The sequence below is a fragment of the Larus michahellis genome, chromosome 12, assembly GCF_964199755.1.
Source record: "Larus michahellis chromosome 12, bLarMic1.1, whole genome shotgun sequence".
NCBI classification, from domain to species: Eukaryota; Metazoa; Chordata; class Aves; order Charadriiformes; family Laridae; genus Larus; species Larus michahellis.
Window position 1 is genome coordinate 6,106,328 of NC_133907.1, and position 18,043 is coordinate 6,124,370.

An 18,043-nucleotide genomic window follows, 5' to 3' on the forward strand; every position below is an offset into this window, starting at 1 on the left:
CTTGCCCGGGCGGCCGCCTGGTCTCATGGCCATCTGTCCTGTCCTGCCCGGCCATGGGGCTGTCCCCTCCCCTCCCCACGGCCACAGCCCCGGTCCCCAGGGACAGGGCACAACTGCCCCAGCCCTACCCCTGCTCTGCCACCCCCGGGGGGCACCTGCTCTCGCCGGGGGGAGATGCCAGCATCGCTGCCACGCTCCAGATCTTGGCTTTCTGGGGCTGCTTGCCTTGCCCGGGGCCTGGCCCCACCTCGGGGCTGTACCCACACCCATCCTGCACAGGGCTGGGGTCAGGGCCGGGGGGGGCAGCTGGTGTAGCCCCCTCACCCTCGCTGTCCTCGCTGTCCGAGGCGCTGCGCGGTGCCCAGCTCGCCTTGTTCTCCTTCTTGAGGCGCCGGCGGGCGTTGGCGAACCAGGTGGAGACCTGGGTGAGGCTCATGCGGCTGACCACGGCCAGCATCACCTTCTCCCCCTTGCTGGGGTAGGGGTTCCTGGGGTGCCGCGCCAGCCAGGCCTTCAGCGCCCCGGTGCTCTCCCGTGCCGCTGCCACCTTCGCCCGCCCCGGCTCCACGGGAAGGGGCTGCCGGCAGCAGGGCGGGCAGAGCCCGGCGCTGGGCAGCAGCCCCGGGGGCACCTCGTAGGCTGGTGAGACCTGGAGGGGGTAGAGGGGTGTCAGGGCAGGATGGACTGGGGGGCAACAGTGGCCGGGGGAGGGGGCATGTGGGTGTTCGGCCCTTCGCACATGGGAGGGAGCAGAGCTGGGTCCTGCCCGTCCTTGCCCTCGCCTGTGCCTGGCATTGTGCCCCCCAAGGTGCCAGGGGGCAGGAGGGTGTCAGGGGGTGCAGGGAACCCGGCACAGCAACTCCCCAACCCCAACCATCCCACTCAGCCCCAGCCTGGTCCCAGGAGGGGTCCCACGTCCCGTCCCCCCAGGAGCTGCCGTGTGGCACTTACCGAGGGCGCCAGGAGGCTCAGGGAGGGTGGCAGCAGGCTGTAGCCGGCCAGCATGGGGCAGGGACAGGGCAGCAGGGCTTGGGGGGGACCCCGCAGGGCTCCCCAGGGCCCCCCACAGTCCCCCGGCTCTCTACCTGGGCTCCCCTCGCCCCGAGGAGCTGCCATGCTGCAGGGAGAGGAGCTGGGGAGCTGCTCCCGGGTGTTTTATAGCTGCCGGGGTCCGCGGTGACTGACAGCTGATTAGGGGGTATTAGCACCCACGAGAGCGGCAGCGGGGATCTGGGGCAGCCGATACCGACCCCTCCCCGGCCACTGTTGGACAGGGACTGGCGGGGAGCATCCTCCCTCCCTGACCGCCGGCCACCAGCCAGGACGTGTCCAGGAGCCACACCAGGAACACTGTGTGGCCCCAGCGCAGCCCATACAGCCCCCAGGGATGGGGTGCAATGGGGCCCACGTAAGCCCCACACGGCCATGGGGATGCAGCACGCGCAGGGATGCACATGGGACACAGCACAGGCTCTGCTGCGGTGCCAAGAGCCATTGGTCCCCGTCCTTGACGCCAGCCATGACCTGTGCTGGGAGCAGGTGTCGGCAGAGCCCCCCTCCATGCCACGGTGGGCCAGGTTGGAGGGCCGGGGGCAGGCGTGAGGACTTGTGCACGGCCCAGTAGGATGCGGGCAGCGCGAGGTGCTGCCCCGGAGCGTGCTCCTCCTCCAGCTTGGCCAGGTCTTCACCCAAGCCCCAGTGCCGCCATGCCCACGGCTGGATTCCCAGCTGCAGAGGAGCGAAGGGGAAGGGGTCCCGCAGCCCTGGGGACCCTTTGCCGGGGTGGGGACCCTTCCCCGCAGGCACCAGGGTGTTCCTGCCTGCTGGCGGAGGGGGGGACAGCGGGCAGGGCAGCGGTGGGCAGCTGGGCGAGGGGCCCTGAGAGCCCGCAACCCCCCGAGCCGCCCGTCTCCTGCCGCTGTGCTGCCCCGCTCAGACTGGGATTATCCCACAGGTTGTATCCGTCATTAAATACCGACTAATAACGCTCTCAGGATATTAAATATGTAACAAACCCGCTTAGCGCTGGCCGGGGACGGGAAGGGGAAGGTCACCGGTGCTAATGAGCCCTGCTGCATCCCCGGGCTCCCTGCAGGCCCCCGGTGACAGCAGAAGGTCCCAGGGCCAAGGTGCCACCACTGAGGGATCCAGAGCCTCCACGGCCCCGCTGTGCCCCATGGCCAGAGCCCCAGAGCACCTGGAGCTCCCCATGTGCAGCAGCCGGGAGCCCCAGTCCCGTTCATCCCAGCACCATCCCATGCTCTCGGGATGGTCCCATGCTCTCGGCAGCCCCAGGCGTGGAAGCCACAGGACTACCAGGACCCTGTGCCACCAGCCAGGAGGGGACATCCAGGCCCAGCCCTGGCCACAGCCCCACAGCAGCCCCGTAACCTTGTCCCCACGGGACTCCTCCAGCCCTAATCAGTGACGCCGGCAGCGCCGCGGATCCGCTTTATTAGATAATGGGGCTGTAATCTAGGAAAGCGTCTGTGGATTGCTGTGACGTCCAGCTGTGTCCATCCACCATGTCAGTGGCCGGCTGCGGCCCAACCTCTCCAGCTGTGCTGTGGCCACAGGGAGGGCCATGGCCAGCCACTGACATGGCAAACGGACACAGATGGATGCCGACTGAGTCATGGCTAGACAGGCACAGCCACACGCCGGCACAGACAGGGCACCAGCTGGAGGTGAAGGCAGCAGGACGCAGCCATGGCTGGGACAGAGCCACAAGCCCCGGCGGCTGAGGCTGCTCGCCCAGGGGAGGTGTGGGGACACCGACACCCCCCGGCTGGGCAAGGTCAGGGGTCCAGCCTCACCAGCCCAGGTGTCCAGTACGCAGGCAGGGGAGGAGCAGCGGGCTCCCTGGGGACAGCGGGCACCCTGGGCACAGTGGGCATCCCCAGCAGCCAGGGAGGGAGGGTGCTGCTGTCACTTTGGGCAGAGCACAGGCTCTGTGGTCACAGCACAAGCCCCAGTGCTGTCCCCGTCCCCTGCAAGAGCTGGACTGGGAGCCCAGCCGAGAGCCCGGTGATCACACCCCACCAGTCCCACAACGACGGGGCTGCGGCCTCACAGAAGCTCCTGCTGAAGTTGGGTGGGTCCAGACCTTTTTCCCCTCCGCAGATAATCAGTTTAATGCAAAAGCATGGAACTAAAACTCTGAGATTAGCTGTTATAATCACATGTAAATACTTCCAGACAATCCGCTCAGGGAGGGGCGGCGTGTGTAGTTTGGGACAGAGTTACACGGGATTTAGGCTGTTTACCACTCGATTAATTTCATGACTCCAGCCCTAAACCCACCCTTGTACCAGATGCCCGGCTCAGTTCCCAGAAGTCAAGGTCACCCAGGCCGGAGGAAGCCGATAGCACAGGGCAGCCACATCTGCCAGCGGGCACCTGCCCGGCCCCAGCGCCAGGCTCTGGGACCCGCTGCGCCCCAGCCCTGGAGGAGGGAGGAGGAAGGCTGGGCTTGCCTGTCCCTGCAGGCCGGGTTGGGGGCAGGGGCTGGCACAGGAGCACAGACCCTCCAGGCAAGGACAGAGGCAGGTTTCAATCCCTTTTTATTCATAGGCATAGTCAAAGCTTGAGAATGTCAGAATCGAACCCTTCCCGCAACCACCTACGAACCAACTCCAGAGTCCATCCCTCTTCAGAAGAAAAATAGAACATCTTCCACCTGTGCTCCTTCCTACTCTGGGTGCCTCCAGTCCAAAGCCCTACTGCTGCCTGCCTGCAGGCCGGAGAAGCCGAGGGAGGGACGGCTGCCCTCATGCCAGGATCGCACGACCCCACAGCTGCAGAGCGGGAAGCGTGTGGCTGTGGCCGCACACACCTCTCACACTGTACCGCACAGCCGTGCTCAGCCCCATGGCTCTCCCCCAGGATCCTCGTGTGCCAGGCAGACGCTGAGCCGAGCTTGGCCCACACAGCCGTGATTCAGGAAAAGGGATTTCAGACCATCAAGTGCAACAGGCAAAGAGACCAGCCACACGAGAGGGCTGCCACCGCTCAGCCTGCCTCAGCTGCGGAACAGTCTCTGCTGGAGACAGGTGCCTGTGCCGGGGAGGATGCGCAGGATCTGCACGCCCCGGCGTGCTCAGGCATGTCCCTCGTAGCCCCGAAGCAATAAGGCAACTGCTGGCTGAGGAGGCTCCTGCCTGGTGCAGCCGTCCTGCTCAGCACGGGTGTCCCAGCGCCAGCCGGGCCTGGCCCCGGTGCTAGTCTGCCAGCGTGATGACATCGTAGTGGATCCCCTGCTGCAGCTGCTGGATCTGCTCGGCCGTGGCCTCGGCGGTGAACACTCCCTGCGCCTGGGCCATCGCAGCATCGGCCACTGCTGCAGAGGAGAGGGGGGTCGGTGCCTCCTCCTGCCCGAGGAGAGCAGGCGGCTGCCCAGGGCCACCCTCCAGGTTCTCCACCTGCCTCCAGGGGAAGGGGCAGGCGTGCGTAAGCACAAGGGTCACCGTGCCTCATGCAGGGCTCCCGTGGGGAGCCTTGCTCTGGTTAACTCTGCAAACACACATTAGGGTGTCTCCACCCTGTGGAAGCTGCTGCACCTCGCAGCATGCAACTCATCTCCAGGGGAAGGGAGCAGGTGCTGTTACAGAACCGGCACGCTGGGACCAGCAAAGATCTCCTCTCAGACACCAAGGCTGGCCACTTCCCAGATTTACAGGGACGCAGGCAGCAAGTCGCCTACACCAGCCCTTCTGCCAAGGGCCACTGCACGGCTGCCTGCCACCCCTGCCAGCTACAGCAAACGAGCAGCCTCTGCAGGCAGAGACAGGCTGAGACCATGGTGCGTCCCAGTGACCACTAACGGGCATCACAAACTGCCTGTCAGGACTGGCACCCTGAGACACGGAGGGAAGTGAGATGCCAGAGCTCAGCCCCGGGCCCCCGGTCCTACCTGAAACTGCTGAGTGTGCAGCTGCTTCCAGCTGTGCCTGGGTGACAAGCTGCTGCTCAGGCGAGACAGGCATGTACTGGATCTGCAAGGAGGAGAGAACAGGAGCCTGGGACTGGGGAAGGACCCTCCTGGTGTACTGCTCCGGCCACAGCGGCTGCAGCGAGTCACCAACCCACATGCACCTTCTATTTCACATCTCTCCCTCTCCAGCTCTGCTCAGAGCCCATCCCATGGCAGCCCCATCAGCTCCAACCACTGTGCCTGGCCCCTTTACCTGCGGCTCCTGGAGGAACTGGCTGCCCTGCTCATACTGGATGTGGGTGATCTGACCATCCTGTACCTGGGGACAAGAGCCGCAGTGAGGCTGCGTTAAGGCTAGTGGGTGTCCTTGCCCCTGAACAAAGCTATGACTCGAAGGGAGCACGCCACAGGGAGCAGAAGGCCCAGCCCCCCACGCAGCACCCTCACAAGCCCCATCCACCGTGCAAAGGCAGCAGACAGCCTGAAGCTTACCTGGATGTGGTGTCCCTCTGGGACAACAACATACTCATGGGGAAGCAAGTGCTGTACACCATCCTGGGCAATGATGTACTGAACCTGCAAACACAGAGATTCAGAGACAAAAAAAGATCACCACTGCCCACCCCCCACAACATAACAAGGCTGGTTCTTGTCTGTCTTCTGTGCCTGTTTCCACCTCACGTCTCCCCACTGCCCCCAGCTCTCCCTGCTCCAGCTGCACAGAATCTTTTGGTTCCTGGCACATGCCCCCCAGCCCTTACCTGGTTGTCAGAGGTCACTAAGTGCTGTACTGTCTGTCCATCGGCAGTTGTGATCTCCTGGATGTAGGTAGCCTCCTCCTGCAGACCAGCAAGAGCCCACCGCTGTCAGCGTGGGTGGGCCTGACTGCAAGCCCTCTGAAGAGGAACCCACACAGCCCGCGGGGAGCAGCCACACAGCGTGGCAGGATGAGACCGATGGGCCTGACTCACCTGGCTCGTGACGCTCTGCTCCTGCGCAACGATGATGTGTTCCTGCCCCAGGGCCTGCTGCAGCCGCTCCGGTGCCAGAACCGCCTGGCCGGACTGCAGAGCCGCTGGAACGCAGAGAAAGCCGATGCAGACACTGCCGGGGCTGCTGCACTCCCGAGCAGCCCCTGCCAGGTCCCCACCCCAGTGAGGAGCACAGGACAGTCTCTTAGTTCTGCTTGCAGAACGTCAGAAGCTAAACCAAACTCTCCCAACATGAAGGAAACTATAGAGGTCACTGGGGAGAAAACACAACCTCCACATCAGACCACAAACTCCGCTTCCCATTTCAGCCATGAGCTGCTCACAGCACCACTGCTCCCGCAGCGCACTGATCTATTGGGACCTGCTCAGAGGAAGCACTGGACCCCTAGTTCCGCACAGAGCGAGTCAGCGCCTCACCAGGAGAGCTCCCTGCACCCAGCCCCCTCATCTTTGCACCCCCCAAGTCCTGCTGCTGCTGACAGTCCTAACCTTCAGCAGGATCTCCTGATCCATCTCAGCCCTGCTCAGCCCCCACGTGGGTGAAATCCCCGCATGTGGTCTGGCCACAGGAAACACCCGGGTGACTCCTGGTCACAGGGACACATCTTACTCTGCAGGGTGGCCAGCGTGTCCTCGTCGCTGTTCAGTATGATGGTCTGCTGGGCAGCACCTGCAGGCGGCCCTGGTCTCTTCCCCTCCGAGCTGTGCAAACGCTGCATGTGGAATTTGAGGTGACCATTACGGTTGAACCTACAGGAGGAATGTGAGAGGTGGAGTGTATCATGGGTAGCACAGGGCCTCTGTGCTCTCTGCAGAGACCCAGGCCACGGGCACCACAACAATGTCCTACGACATGGCCTGTCCCAGCTCCCAAAACGCCTCCATCAGGCCCAAGCACTGAACTTCCCCCCATGCAGAAGTTCCTTGAAGATGAAGCTGGGTCTGCCTGCAGCAGGAACCGCTCTCAAGAGCAGAGTCCTCTCTAACAGGAGCTGCTCCCAGGGGTAGGGTCGGGGCAGCCAGCTCTTTCCCAACATCCTATCTCCTCTTGAGCCTTGGAGAGCTCTAGAAGATCTCTTGAAACAGCAACAAACTAGCAGGCTTCACTCACCTCTGCCCACAGATCTGGCAGGCAAAGGGCTTCTCGTTGGTGTGCGTCAGCATGTGCCTGCGCAGGTCTTTTTTGTTCTTGGAGGCAAAGCTACAGTGGGTGCACTTGTGTGGCCGAAGGCTGGCATGCTGGACCATGTGGCTCTGGGGGCAGAAAGACAAGTCCAGGGTCAGAAAGACCCTGTTTCTCCAAACCTCTTGTTCTTAGGACCGCTCTGTGCCAGGAAACCTACCCGAACCTCCGGCCAGAGGGCTGCAGTGAATGGACAGTCGGGACACTTGAAGGTGCTGGGCCCAATGTGGGCTCTCTTGTGACTCTCCATTTCTGCTCTCCCTGTGAACATGGCTGTGCAAATCTTGCATGAAAACTTTTTGGCTGTGGAAATCTTGCACGAGAGCTTCTTGGCTGTGGAAACCTTGCACGAGAGCTTCTTGGCCACGCCTTGGAGCGCAGGCCACTTGACCTTTGGGGATGAGATTTCCTGCCCCTCGGATGCTGGGGATAAAGATGAGTCCTTCTGGAGCTGCCTGGTGACACACTGCACCAGAGGCCACTTGACGCCGGCGGGCTGTGCCTCCTGGCCCTCCGCAGGCGAGGGAAAGGCAGCGTCCCCGCTGAGGGGCTGAGAGAGAAACACCCAGTCACACCTGCTCACACTGCTGCCCGAGACGGGGAGAAAGCTCAGCTCCTTACCTCAATGTGATGGAACTGGCTCCCCGGAACACCAGATGACATGATATAGTGATTGTTATGGTCCTTCAGAGCCTCCTCTGTCATCACAGCTTCGCTCACCACAACTGCATGGGAGGTCTCTGCAGGGCTCTCCTCCTCACTGCTGGAAAGGACAGGGTCAGAGAGGATCTGCCTCGTCCTCCTCACCACTGAAGCTTCCTCATTTGAGGTCAGAACTGCTCCTCCCCACTCCTCCCATACAGCTGACCTGTACAGCGTGCCTGGAGCCTGAATCTCCTCACTGATGGGCGTGATGATGCTGTACTCTGTTGTCCCACCAAAGGGGATGGTGATCTGCTGCAACTCCGAGCCACCCAGGGTCGCCTCCTCATAAGCCTCCTGCACCAATGTCTCCCCAGGCTCTGCCATGTGCAGTGTCACCAACTTCTGCTGCTGCTGCTGCTCCTCAGAGTCCATCTCTGTCCCCTCCTCCTGTGCCTGTGGCTCACAGGGCACCTGTGCTTCTCCTGAATCACCTGGCTTCACCACTGCCACCTGCGGAGGGGGAACAGCAGCTCAGCTGGAGGAAGGCAAGGCTCTTGCAAGACAGCCCCTGAAGCAGAACAGGGCTGGGGACTGTGGACGGCTGGGAGTCACCTGCCAGGAGTCACAGCTCCGCCTCAGACCCCCTTACCTGCAGCGAGCCGGTGGCCAGCTCTCGCTGAGTGCTCATGTTCAGCAGGAGATCCAGGGCAGTCTGCGTGGCCAGTTCTGCTGATCCAGCCACATCTGTTGGGGTCACGAGAGGGTCAGGCACATGCTCACCCACCTCCTCACCATCCTCACCCCCTTCCCTGGGACCTCACTCGCCTTGTTCATAAATGATGGTGGCCCCTCCCAGGGAATCTTGCGAGAGGATGGGGGGCTCTGCTCCTGGGACAGCCTGCACCGTGTGGTAGGTGATGGGGCCAAGAGGTGCCTGCGTGAGAGAGAGCACTGACAGCATGGCTGGGGCTGGTGAGCACCAGGAGGAGCTGGGGCACGGGCAACGGCACTCACCGGCGGATTGGCCTCTGGCTCAGCCGGGGCCTGCACCTGGCTGTGCTGCTGCTTCAGCTCCTCAATCTGCTGCAAGGTGAAGAAGGGGCGGCGGCGGCATGGCGGCTCCTCAGGGTGCCTCTGTGCCCACTCCTCGAAGGAGTCAGCGTGGCGGCAGTGCACGTGGAGGCGCAGGTTCTTCTTGTGCTTCGTGGTGAAGTGACAGAACTCGCAAGCAAATGGCTTCCCTCCTGCAGAATACAGGAGGCAGGAGTCAAGCAGGGGTTCCCCAAGGGAGGGCAGGGAGAGCACACAGGCTCTGACTGCCTCCTGGAGAAGAGGGGGTGCAGGACGTCAGGGCAGTAGGGAGGAAGGCAACTCCTCTCACCCGTGTGCTTGACAGCCATGTGCGAGACCAGGAAATCCTCCCGGAAGGTGGAGTACTTGCAGAAGCTGCACTTGTAGGGCTTGTCGTTCATGTGCGACAGCTGGTGGTTCAGCAGGACCTTTTTGTCCTCGCAGACGTAGTCACAGAATTCACACTTGAACCTGCCAGGACAATGCCGCCTGTCACACAGGCAGCATGGACCTTCTGCCCTCCCCTCTGAGGGGACATGGGCTCTACCAGGGCACGCCACAGGTTTTTGCCAGGCTCCTACCTGCGGTTGGCAATGGCCTGGATGTGTGTCAGCAGATGCATCTTGAAGGTGTAGCGCTTCTTAAAGGACTTCCCGCACTGCAGGGGAACAAAGAAAACCAGCATTCACCTCCCGTTCAGATTCACTCGCTGCCAGCCCTTCCCCAGGCTGCGTGCCCCGCCTCACCTTGTCACACATGTGTGGTTTTTCCGTGCTGTGTGTTTTCATATGCTGTGTAAGCCTCTTCTGCATAGGGTAGATACGGTTGCATACGGGGCACGGGAAGGAGTTCAGCTTTGGGGGCTGGAGGGAGAGGACAAAGATGAGCTCACCTGGCAGGGGCTCACCAGTTTCCTTACCCTCTCCCCACTGCAGGACCTGGGCTGCCTTTCCTCAGGTGATCCAGAAACACTGCCTTCAACGAGGCACCAAGAATTTGTGGAAGACCCAGACATGCCTCTTCCCACATAACAGTGCTGAGAGACAAGCCAACAGAGTACTCAAACTCACCGGATCAGCTCTCTTTTTCCTGAAAAAGAAAGAAAAAAAACCCCTTTGTGTAAGCCACATCCCAAGTCTGAGCTTCCTTGTACCCAGACACCAAAACTACCCGTTTTGGAAAGGGCCAGAGGTCTGGAGAAGGGGCAGCCGTGGCTGCCTGCCCAGGGCAGGAGGAACAGTGGTAGTGCCATTCAGCCAGGCTGCAAGACAGTCTCTAGGACTGCACTTCCCTTACCTGTCCCGGCTGTGCACTGTGGAGTGCCGGATGACATCCTTCTTGTACACGCTGGTGTAATTGCACTCCTCACACTTGTAGGGCTTGCTGCCCACGTGGTTGAACATGTGTTCCTGCAACAAGCAGAATGGAGGCCATGAGACCTGGGGCTACCAGCCACCCTTGTGGGTACCGGAGCAGGACAGACGGTGCTCACCTTGAGGGAGGACCAGCGCCGGGAGCGGTAGCTGCACTGAAGACACTTGAAGAGCTGCGGGTCATTGGCCTCGTGCGAGTTGACGTGGAAACGCAGATCATCGTGCGTGAGGAAACGCGAGCCGCAGATCCGACACAGGTAGGGCCTCATCAGGGGTTTGGGTGACTTGTAGTAGTACCTGCGGAAACAGGACCAGGGCTCAGAGCTGTGGTGGCAAACAGGGGCTGGACCGGCCCTAGGCACAAGCCAGAGGGCCCAGTGCCAGCTCGGCACACACCCCTCACCTGCGCCCCATGTACTTGCGGTATTTCTTGCCCAGGAAGCGGCGGGAGGGCCGCCCTCGCCTCCTGGGGATGACATCTGCCTCCTCAGGGCCAGTGTTGGAGGAAGGATCTTTGTTTTCGGAGTCGGACTGGCTGATGCTGGGCTCTGCCAGGCTCTCACTGGTCCCATTCTCCAGGCCAGAGGAACTGGCTGCTTCAGAGTTCTGCAGCTCATGGCTCGGTGTGCTTTGGGATGTCACCAAGGGCTCCACCTCCTCTCCTGCTCGAGAGAGCACAGCACAACTCCATCACACACCCTCCTTATGGGCTCCTGGGGGCTTGCGTACTGCTCCCTGCTCCAGCCCAGCACAGCACTGCTGCCTCATGCTTCCCTCACCTTCAGGCACATCCTGGGGCATGTCCTCCAGACGAGGAAACTTGCGGGGTCTCCCGGGGCGTCGACGTGGCCTCTCCTCACTGGATGTGGGGACAGTGCGGCTGTACTTGGGCTGTCGCCCACGGGGCTCGTCCTCAGCTGGGTTATAGTCACTGTCCTCTGGAGGTAAGAGGCCCAAAACATCAGATAAAGACTGGGAAAAGACTAAGCTACGTAAGATGTGGGGAGGATGAGTCCTACCTTCAGGATCATCAATAGCACCAGCATCCATGATATCATCATCTTCTTCTTCTTCTTGGACATCCTCATCTGCAGTCTTTGCAGCCGATCCCCCCTTTCGTGGACGTCCTTTCTTCAAAGTCAGAGCTGAACCCACTGCCACAGAGAACAGACACAAAACTGTTTACCAGACTGTATGGTGGAACAGGTCCTTACACTCATACTCCTCCCCTTGTTTCTTCCCTGGAAATAGCAGACTATCTCCAGGGAAGAGATCTACTGTCTGCAGTAAGATAAATTTTCCTCAGCCCTTAGCACACACCTGGCTGGAAGTGGCGCTCCTTCATGTGGTTAATTAGAGTTTTCTTGGAGACACTCTTGTACTGACACATCTTGCACTTGAACTGCTGCACCACCACCACCTCCATCATCTCTTCCAGGGTCTCCATGTCTGGCTGGTCCAGTTCCTCCCCACCATCTGCCTCTCGGGCGTGATCTGGCTGTGTGGGCAGCTCCAGCACTTCCAACTGCTCGGAAGGGTCTGAAGGACCAGGCTGGTCAAGGCATGTGGAGGTAGGTCCATCAGCAACAGCTTCTATCGCCAAACTATTGGCCAGAGCAGAGGTGGCCATCTGGGACACCATGGGGGCACCTGAAACACCAAAACCAGCTCAGTCAAGGAGCAGACACTCACCTGCATCCAGGCTGCACCCACACTTGGGGCAAAGGGCTAAACACGAGGTCAGTAACAAGCTCCCAACCGCCAGCACATCCACAGGGACTCCGGTACACGCACAACTCTTGCAGAACAGACTCAAGAGGCAGAGAGCGCCACCACCGGATGCCCCAGAATGCACGCTTACCATCATCAGGGCCTTGCAGAATGAGGTACTGCGTAGTCTCTGCCCCGCCATCCTCTGCACTGGTCACGGCGATGCAGCCTGGGAGGAAGAGGACAGCAGAGTGGTAACTGCCAGACGCAGGGGCTGTAGAGTCACTGGGGCTCTCCCAGATTCAGACACAAGCAGGAAGGGGTGAGGAAGGTCTGGCTCCCGGGATGGAGCCTGCCTTGGGCTGCTGGCACCATGGCTGAAGGAGCAGCTGGACAGAGGGAGGGCTGTCCGGCAGCCCACAAGCTCCTCATCAAACCCTACAGTTACTGCAGCAAGGCAAGAAGAGAAACCCCCACTGATCGAGGTGCGTACGTATGCATGTAAGTATTTCCCCCTCATCTCCCAAGGTCTGGCACAGCAGCAGCTCCCTTCCTCAGCCCCACCACCCCGAGCCATTTGAATGCAGGGCACTCCAGAGGGAAAGCAGGCAGGTCTGCCGCACACGCGAGCAGCTGAGAGCACGCACTCACTCTGGATGATGTCAGGTCCAATTGTGGACTCGATGATTTTGTCGATGGCAGAACCTAAGTCTGAGGAAGTGGATGCAGTGGAGTCTGACACAATCGTGGCTCCGTCAGTGATGACACTGGAGTGGACCAGGACTTGTGGGGACTCTGACACCATGATAGACTGGCTCACAGTGGAGACACTGGAGACCAAGGTGGACTGGGCGATGGAGGATGAATCTGGGAGGTAAATCCGGGGAATGGCATCTGTGCTGGAGCTGCTCTCTGACACCTCTTCCTGGCGAAAAAAAAGAAGAGGCCAGAAGAGCTCAGCTGAGAGACCTTTGCCAGGTCAGGCCCTCGGAGGAGCCAGCATATGGCAAACAACACCAGTGTATCACTGCAGAACTACCAGGAAAGGCATCAGTACCATTCCTTTGGTGTTACCAAGAACCCTGGACGTCCAGGGCTGATTGCTACCAGGGAGAGCTCTCCTCAGACCAGCAAGCAGACACCTGACTGGTGTAACAACACCTGCTGAGGCCGCTGAGCTACAGACTTCGCTCCTAAGCTCAGTTCGCCAGAAACGTCTAGAGAAACTCTTGTGAACGAGAACCGCAGTCGGTCCCCCTTCCCCAAGCTGACTGCCGCCCCATCTCCCCCATCAGCTCCTACCAAGGAGACCCCGCTGCTGTCGGAGCTCTGGCCCACGCCGGAGTCATCCGCTCGGGAGAGGGGTCCGGGGGTCGAGGCGGCGTCGCTGCTGTCCGCCGACACGGCCTCCGAGGTCCCGACACCCAGGCCGCTCTCAGAGGGCTCCTCCCGCGCCGCCTGCGGGGCCGCGTCGCTGCTGCTCTCCACTGCATTCTCCTCCATGCCCACCCTGCCGGGGCCGTCTAGGCTCGACCTGCGGGGGGGAGGCCACCGCCATCAGGGCCGCAGCCCGCCGCCCGCTCCCCGCCGCCACCGGCCGCTGCGGGGGTCCCGACCCGGGGACCCGGGCCGCCCCTCTGGGCATCCGCGGAGGGGCCGGAGCCGCCGCGGCGCCATGCCCGAGGATCCCGGCCACCCTCGCTGGGGTCCCCGGCACCGCCCGGCGTCCCCGGTCCCGTCATGCCCCGCGGCCCTGCCCGGCCCCCAGCCGCCATCTTGCCGCGGGGTCCCCCCCGCCGCCTCCGCGCGCGCGCACACGGCGGGGCAGCCCCGGTGCGCCGGGGCGGGGGAACCGCCGTCCGCGGCGGGGCGAGGGGTCCCGCCGCCGCCGCCCACCCGCCGGCCCGCGCCCTCACCCGACCCGCCGCGGCCCCGCCGCGCCTCCGCCAGAGCCGGCATCACTGCGGCCGCCATGCCCCCCCGCCCTCGCGCCGCGCAGCGGTACGGCCGCACGGGCCCCGCGCCGGGACTACTTACCGCGGCCCCCCCTCCCCGCCCGGAGCGCTCGCCGCCGCGGGGAAGTGCTCCCTGCCCCGGACGCCGTCGTCGCCTCCCGGCACCGAGCGGCACCGCCCGCCGCCCGCGGGCTGGGGGAAGCCTCGGCGCCCCGCCGGGGGGCTACTTTCTCCGCGGAGGGATCATGGAGAAGGTGCTTCGACGCTGCGTCATGACGTCACGAAGCGGCGCCCGGGCCCTGAACGTCGGCGTCGCGCCGGGTTGCGCCCGTCACGTGACGAGAAGGCGGAAGCGGCTGGAGCTGGGACTCAGGGCCCGGCCGCTCCGCTCTCGGCCCAGCCCAGCCCAGCCCAGCCCAGCCCGGCCGCGCTGGCTGTGCCCTGCGACCCTCTCGCAGTCCCCTGTCGGAGCCCCGTCCCGCGGTGGGGGTTCTGCGGTGCCGACCAGCACCGTGGCCCGCGCCTGAGTCGGCGCGGCCCGGCCGGGCCCTGTCCGGCCGTGTGCCGGCGCCGCGTCCCCCCAGCCGGCGGCCGTATCTCGGGCGGTGCCGTGCAGCCCCGGCGCTTTGGCTCTCTTTCTATAGGGCCACCTTTCCCTGGAGGGGCCCTGGACGAGCTGCGGGGGCCTCTGCCCTGCCCCTCCCCGCAGGGCCCAATGACTGCAGCATCTTGGACTGTTAAGCCCTTTTCCCCTCGTTCTTTGGCATAGGAATGGTGCCTTATGGGTGCTGTAGGTTTGCTCTGCCATAGAGAAGCCAAACTTGCTTCTTTCGATGGTAATTCTGCAGCTAAACATTAGCCATCTCTGTCACTAACCAAACTGTCGTTGGGGCTGCAGATAGCATTAGGTGCCTGGTTTGGCAGGCCTGGCCTGGCTGCGCTGGCTGCTGGCAGCACCTCTGGCGCCCCTGCTTGAGATGCACAAGCTGGGGGGCTGCCCTGGGCTGGCCAGGGGCTTCCAGCAAGCTGCACGTGGTGGGGCTTTGCCAGCATCTCCTGCTGCCATGGTGTTCCAGTGCTTGGGAGCCTGCTGCTGCTCCATCTCTCTGGCAGTGCCATCAGGCGCAGTGGTGTGCCATCTCCAGCTGTGGATGGAGAGCCTGGGCTCCGCTTCTTCTAGACAAGGCCCCTGTCCCAGCCAGCACCTGCTCCACGCTGGCATCTTTAACGAACCCCTGGCTTGGGTGGCTCCTTGCTCTCACCAATGTTTTCTCATGTGGCAGTGCTCTACTGAGAACATCTCTCCCAGGTTTTCCCTGGAAGAAAGGCAGCCATGTTGTGCCAGTACTTTTCTGAGGCCAGGACATGTTTGGACTGAACCTGGCTGCTCAGTCCCCGTGGAAGGGATGCGCTGGCTGAGTGAGGGGACCAAGGCTCCACATCCCAGCTGCGTCCTGGGTCTCGGGGGCCACTAGGACTGAGCCAGCCCGCAGTGCGGCTCTGTCCAGAGCAAGTCTGGGCAGGCAGTTGCATTGTCTCACTGTCTAGAACGGCCGGTACAGAGCTGGTGCTGACGTGGTGCCAGCTGCAGAAGGACAGTGTCTTATCTGGCACAGTCTGAGTGTGGAGTTAGCCTGCCAGGAATCTGAGAGGATGGGTGATGAACGATCCGGGAGGGCTGGATCAACACTCTGCGTCGTTTGGTGGTGGTGCTTCTGGTCCAAGGCGAGGAGGACGGTGGCTGGATTCATCCCCCCCTCAGCCCAGGGCTCCTACATGGGGCTGTGCAGGTCCCTCACATCCATCTGACGTCTCCTGTCTCGGATGAGGTTTCCCAGAGGCACCATTGGTAGAGGCAGCAGAGGAGCTGCCGCTGAACCATCATTGTGGTGTGCCTACATCTTCCATCTCTTTTTCGAGCTAATTAAATACATCCTTGAAAGGTTTATACCCTCATCTATCACGGGGTGACAGCATCAGTGGAATCCATCCCTGGGCTGGCTGCAGGAGTGCTCTTGCTGCAGCAGCTCCGCCTGCCAGGGGCTTGGGTGCCGAGTCCCTGCGTGCAGCCGGCTGCTGTGATCACCATTGTGCCAGGGGCCGAGCGAGACCAAGGAGTTGTTGTTTTTTTTCCCATTGCTCCTCTTGAAAGCAACCCTGCATAGCTCTGTAGTTGCTGGGGGGAAGTGGAGACAGGGTGGACACAGGGGACTCCTGTGGACACTGTCCCTTCTCTGATGTCCTCTCTCCGGAGCTCACGCCGGGGGGAGCCTGGTGCTGTCTGTGGCTGGGGCCAGCTCCGTCTGTGGGCTTGGGGCATCCCTGCGCTTCCTCCCCATGTTTCTGCCGGGGGGAGTGGGTTGGAGGAACCCCTGGCAAAAGCTGTCTCCCAGTTAGAGGAAATGGGGTGGATTTATGTCAGACCAGCAGGTTTCCTCTCTTTTTGCCTTCGGTCAGCTGCTGTCTGAGACAAGTGAAGGATTTTCCCAACAGAGGATGGTTCCAGGGCAAAGCAGCCTCAGGGGCTAGTGCGGAACCTCCTGATGCTGGCTTGACTGATGGAGAGTTTATCTTAAAGTTTCCCTGTTACCCTACAGAGATACCCCATGTCCTCTGTCTCAAAGGATTATACCAGCAGGAGCTTTGCTGAGATGGGTAACCTGCTATTTTTAAAAACGCTGCATGCCCCTGTGCAGGGGTGAGTGGAGAATTTCCAAGCCAGGCAAAGCAGAGTTCCTCACTGATAATACTCTGCCATTGCGGCTCCTGTGCCTGAAATAATTTTAGGGCCAAAGAAAACACAAAGAAAGAAATCTTGTCAAGAGGCTTAAGAGAATCCAAAAATGGATGCGGTATGGATTGGATGTGTATCCAAATACCTTAGCAGGGCTTAAAGGCCTCTTGGGAACAGGCTGAGAAGACAACACAAATGCTTCGCCTGGAGAATAAAGCGATAAGACTCGAGTGGGATACGGAGCTGATTTTTAACAGGCGGGTTGATCAGCTGCACTGACAGGCTGTCCCAGGAGGTGGAAGATTTCCCAGCTCCATGCTTTCCAGCCTGGATACAGTGCTTGGAAGGAGCTACAGCCAGACGAGCTGCTGCTTGGAGCATGGCGAGAGCGCACTGAACGAGTAACTTTGGTCAGGGTCCCTCTCTCACCGGCCCCCTCGGCCACGCTGGTCTGCCCCGTTCCCAGCAGCGGTTTGTTTGCTGTGCTGACCCGCATCGCAGGCTTGCCCTGCTCCCACAATAGCTTCTCCATGAGCTAATGGCTTCAGTCAGTGTCCCAGAATAGGTAACGGCTTGTGCTGAGCGTGGTGCCCACGGCTGTGCCCCCTCCAGCCTCCCTGCAACCCGAGTCCCCGGACTTCCAGAGTCAGTGATTTTGTCATCCGTGCTGTTTGTTCCTCCTTGTTTCCTTTTTTTCTTTTTAAAGAAAACATTGCTGGTGATGTTTGTTTAGCTGCAGGGCATTAATCCACATCAACCAGGCTCATATTCATATCCCACCTGGGAAGGGCAGTTGCATCAGCACATTTTGTAAAACATTGAGCAAAACAGCCCTTGCTGCAGGAAATGGGTTTTTCTTCACACCAGATTGCTTCACCACTCAGCTCCTTCCCAGCAACAGCGGCTCCCAAAGAAGGCGCCTGGGGCTCTCCTGGGGGATTGCTGTATGCTGGGATGGCAGCAAGCCGGGATAGCTTCCTGCCAGGCACGGCTCCGTCCCCTCTGCCTTGTGCCTGGGGCTTGCTGGGCCACCAGTGCTTCTGTGGGGAGCAGCCTCCCTCCAGTGCTGGCTGCTTCTGCAGGGATCTCCGCTTCCCAGGGCACTGGCACGGGTGGGAACGTCACACGATAATGCTTCGTCTTCTGTGGCCACCGAGGCTGCGGCTGAACCCATGGCCTCAGCCGTAATGCCACCCTTGGGCTCAGGCAGGGCGCTCCCGAGACAGGCAGGAGCCGCTCCCAGCTGCTCCCCAGGGGCTTGGAGGAGCCAACGAAAGCCCGTGGCGAGGCCACTTATATCCTCACGAGATCCCTTTGGCAGGAGGTGACTCGCTGGCCCTGCCTCTGCCAAGCCCGGCCGGGACGGGAGGTGCTGCCGGTGTCTGCGCTGTGGGTATGGAGGGGCTCTCCTCGGGGTGAGGCGGTGCTGGGTGGCCGGGCTGGCTCT

The 18,043-nt window shown here is 61.6% G+C and overlaps 2 protein-coding genes across 13 annotated transcripts; both read right to left on the reverse strand.

Moving 5' to 3' along the window:
- Positions 1-12: 12 nt before the first annotated feature.
- On the reverse strand, positions 13-2,637 carry LOC141750453 (uncharacterized). The gene is made up of 5 exons (XM_074605509.1): positions 2,601-2,637; positions 1,565-1,820; positions 1,086-1,187; positions 952-988; positions 13-649 (listed from the first exon to the last, which is right to left on the reverse strand). The coding sequence occupies exons 1-5, from the start codon at positions 2,635-2,637 to the stop codon at positions 125-127; spliced, it is 957 nt and encodes a 318-aa protein (XP_074461610.1). The 3' UTR covers positions 13-124.
- Positions 2,638-3,546: 909 nt separating this feature from the next.
- On the reverse strand, positions 3,547-14,076 carry ZNF335 (zinc finger protein 335). Of its 12 annotated transcripts, none has more exons than XR_012589640.1 (28): positions 13,824-13,904; positions 13,210-13,441; positions 12,559-12,832; positions 12,059-12,136; positions 11,518-11,847; positions 11,217-11,351; positions 10,977-11,135; positions 10,601-10,859; positions 10,317-10,494; positions 10,121-10,233; positions 9,895-9,913; positions 9,571-9,687; positions 9,406-9,482; positions 9,135-9,295; positions 8,768-8,997; positions 8,579-8,687; positions 8,403-8,497; positions 7,977-8,263; positions 7,730-7,868; positions 7,269-7,658; positions 7,037-7,179; positions 6,415-6,675; positions 5,905-6,178; positions 5,695-5,772; positions 5,426-5,509; positions 5,187-5,252; positions 4,913-4,994; positions 3,547-4,339 (listed from the first exon to the last, which is right to left on the reverse strand). XR_012589640.1 is itself a non-coding variant. In XM_074605204.1 (28 exons), exons 2-28 carry the CDS (start codon positions 13,408-13,410, stop codon positions 4,221-4,223), a joined length of 4,170 nt encoding a protein of 1,389 aa, XP_074461305.1. In that variant the 5' UTR covers positions 13,411-13,441; positions 13,945-14,076; the 3' UTR covers positions 3,547-4,220. The 12 variants fall into 12 exon arrangements, 10 of the variants coding, with proteins under 10 accessions (XP_074461305.1, XP_074461310.1, XP_074461308.1 ...); XR_012589639.1 differs by having other exon boundaries at positions 5,905-6,008; positions 7,730-7,871; XM_074605204.1 differs by lacking the exon at positions 13,824-13,904 and adding an exon at positions 13,945-14,076 and having other exon boundaries at positions 5,905-6,008; positions 6,536-6,675; positions 7,730-7,871.
- Positions 14,077-18,043: the final 3,967 nt, after the last annotated feature.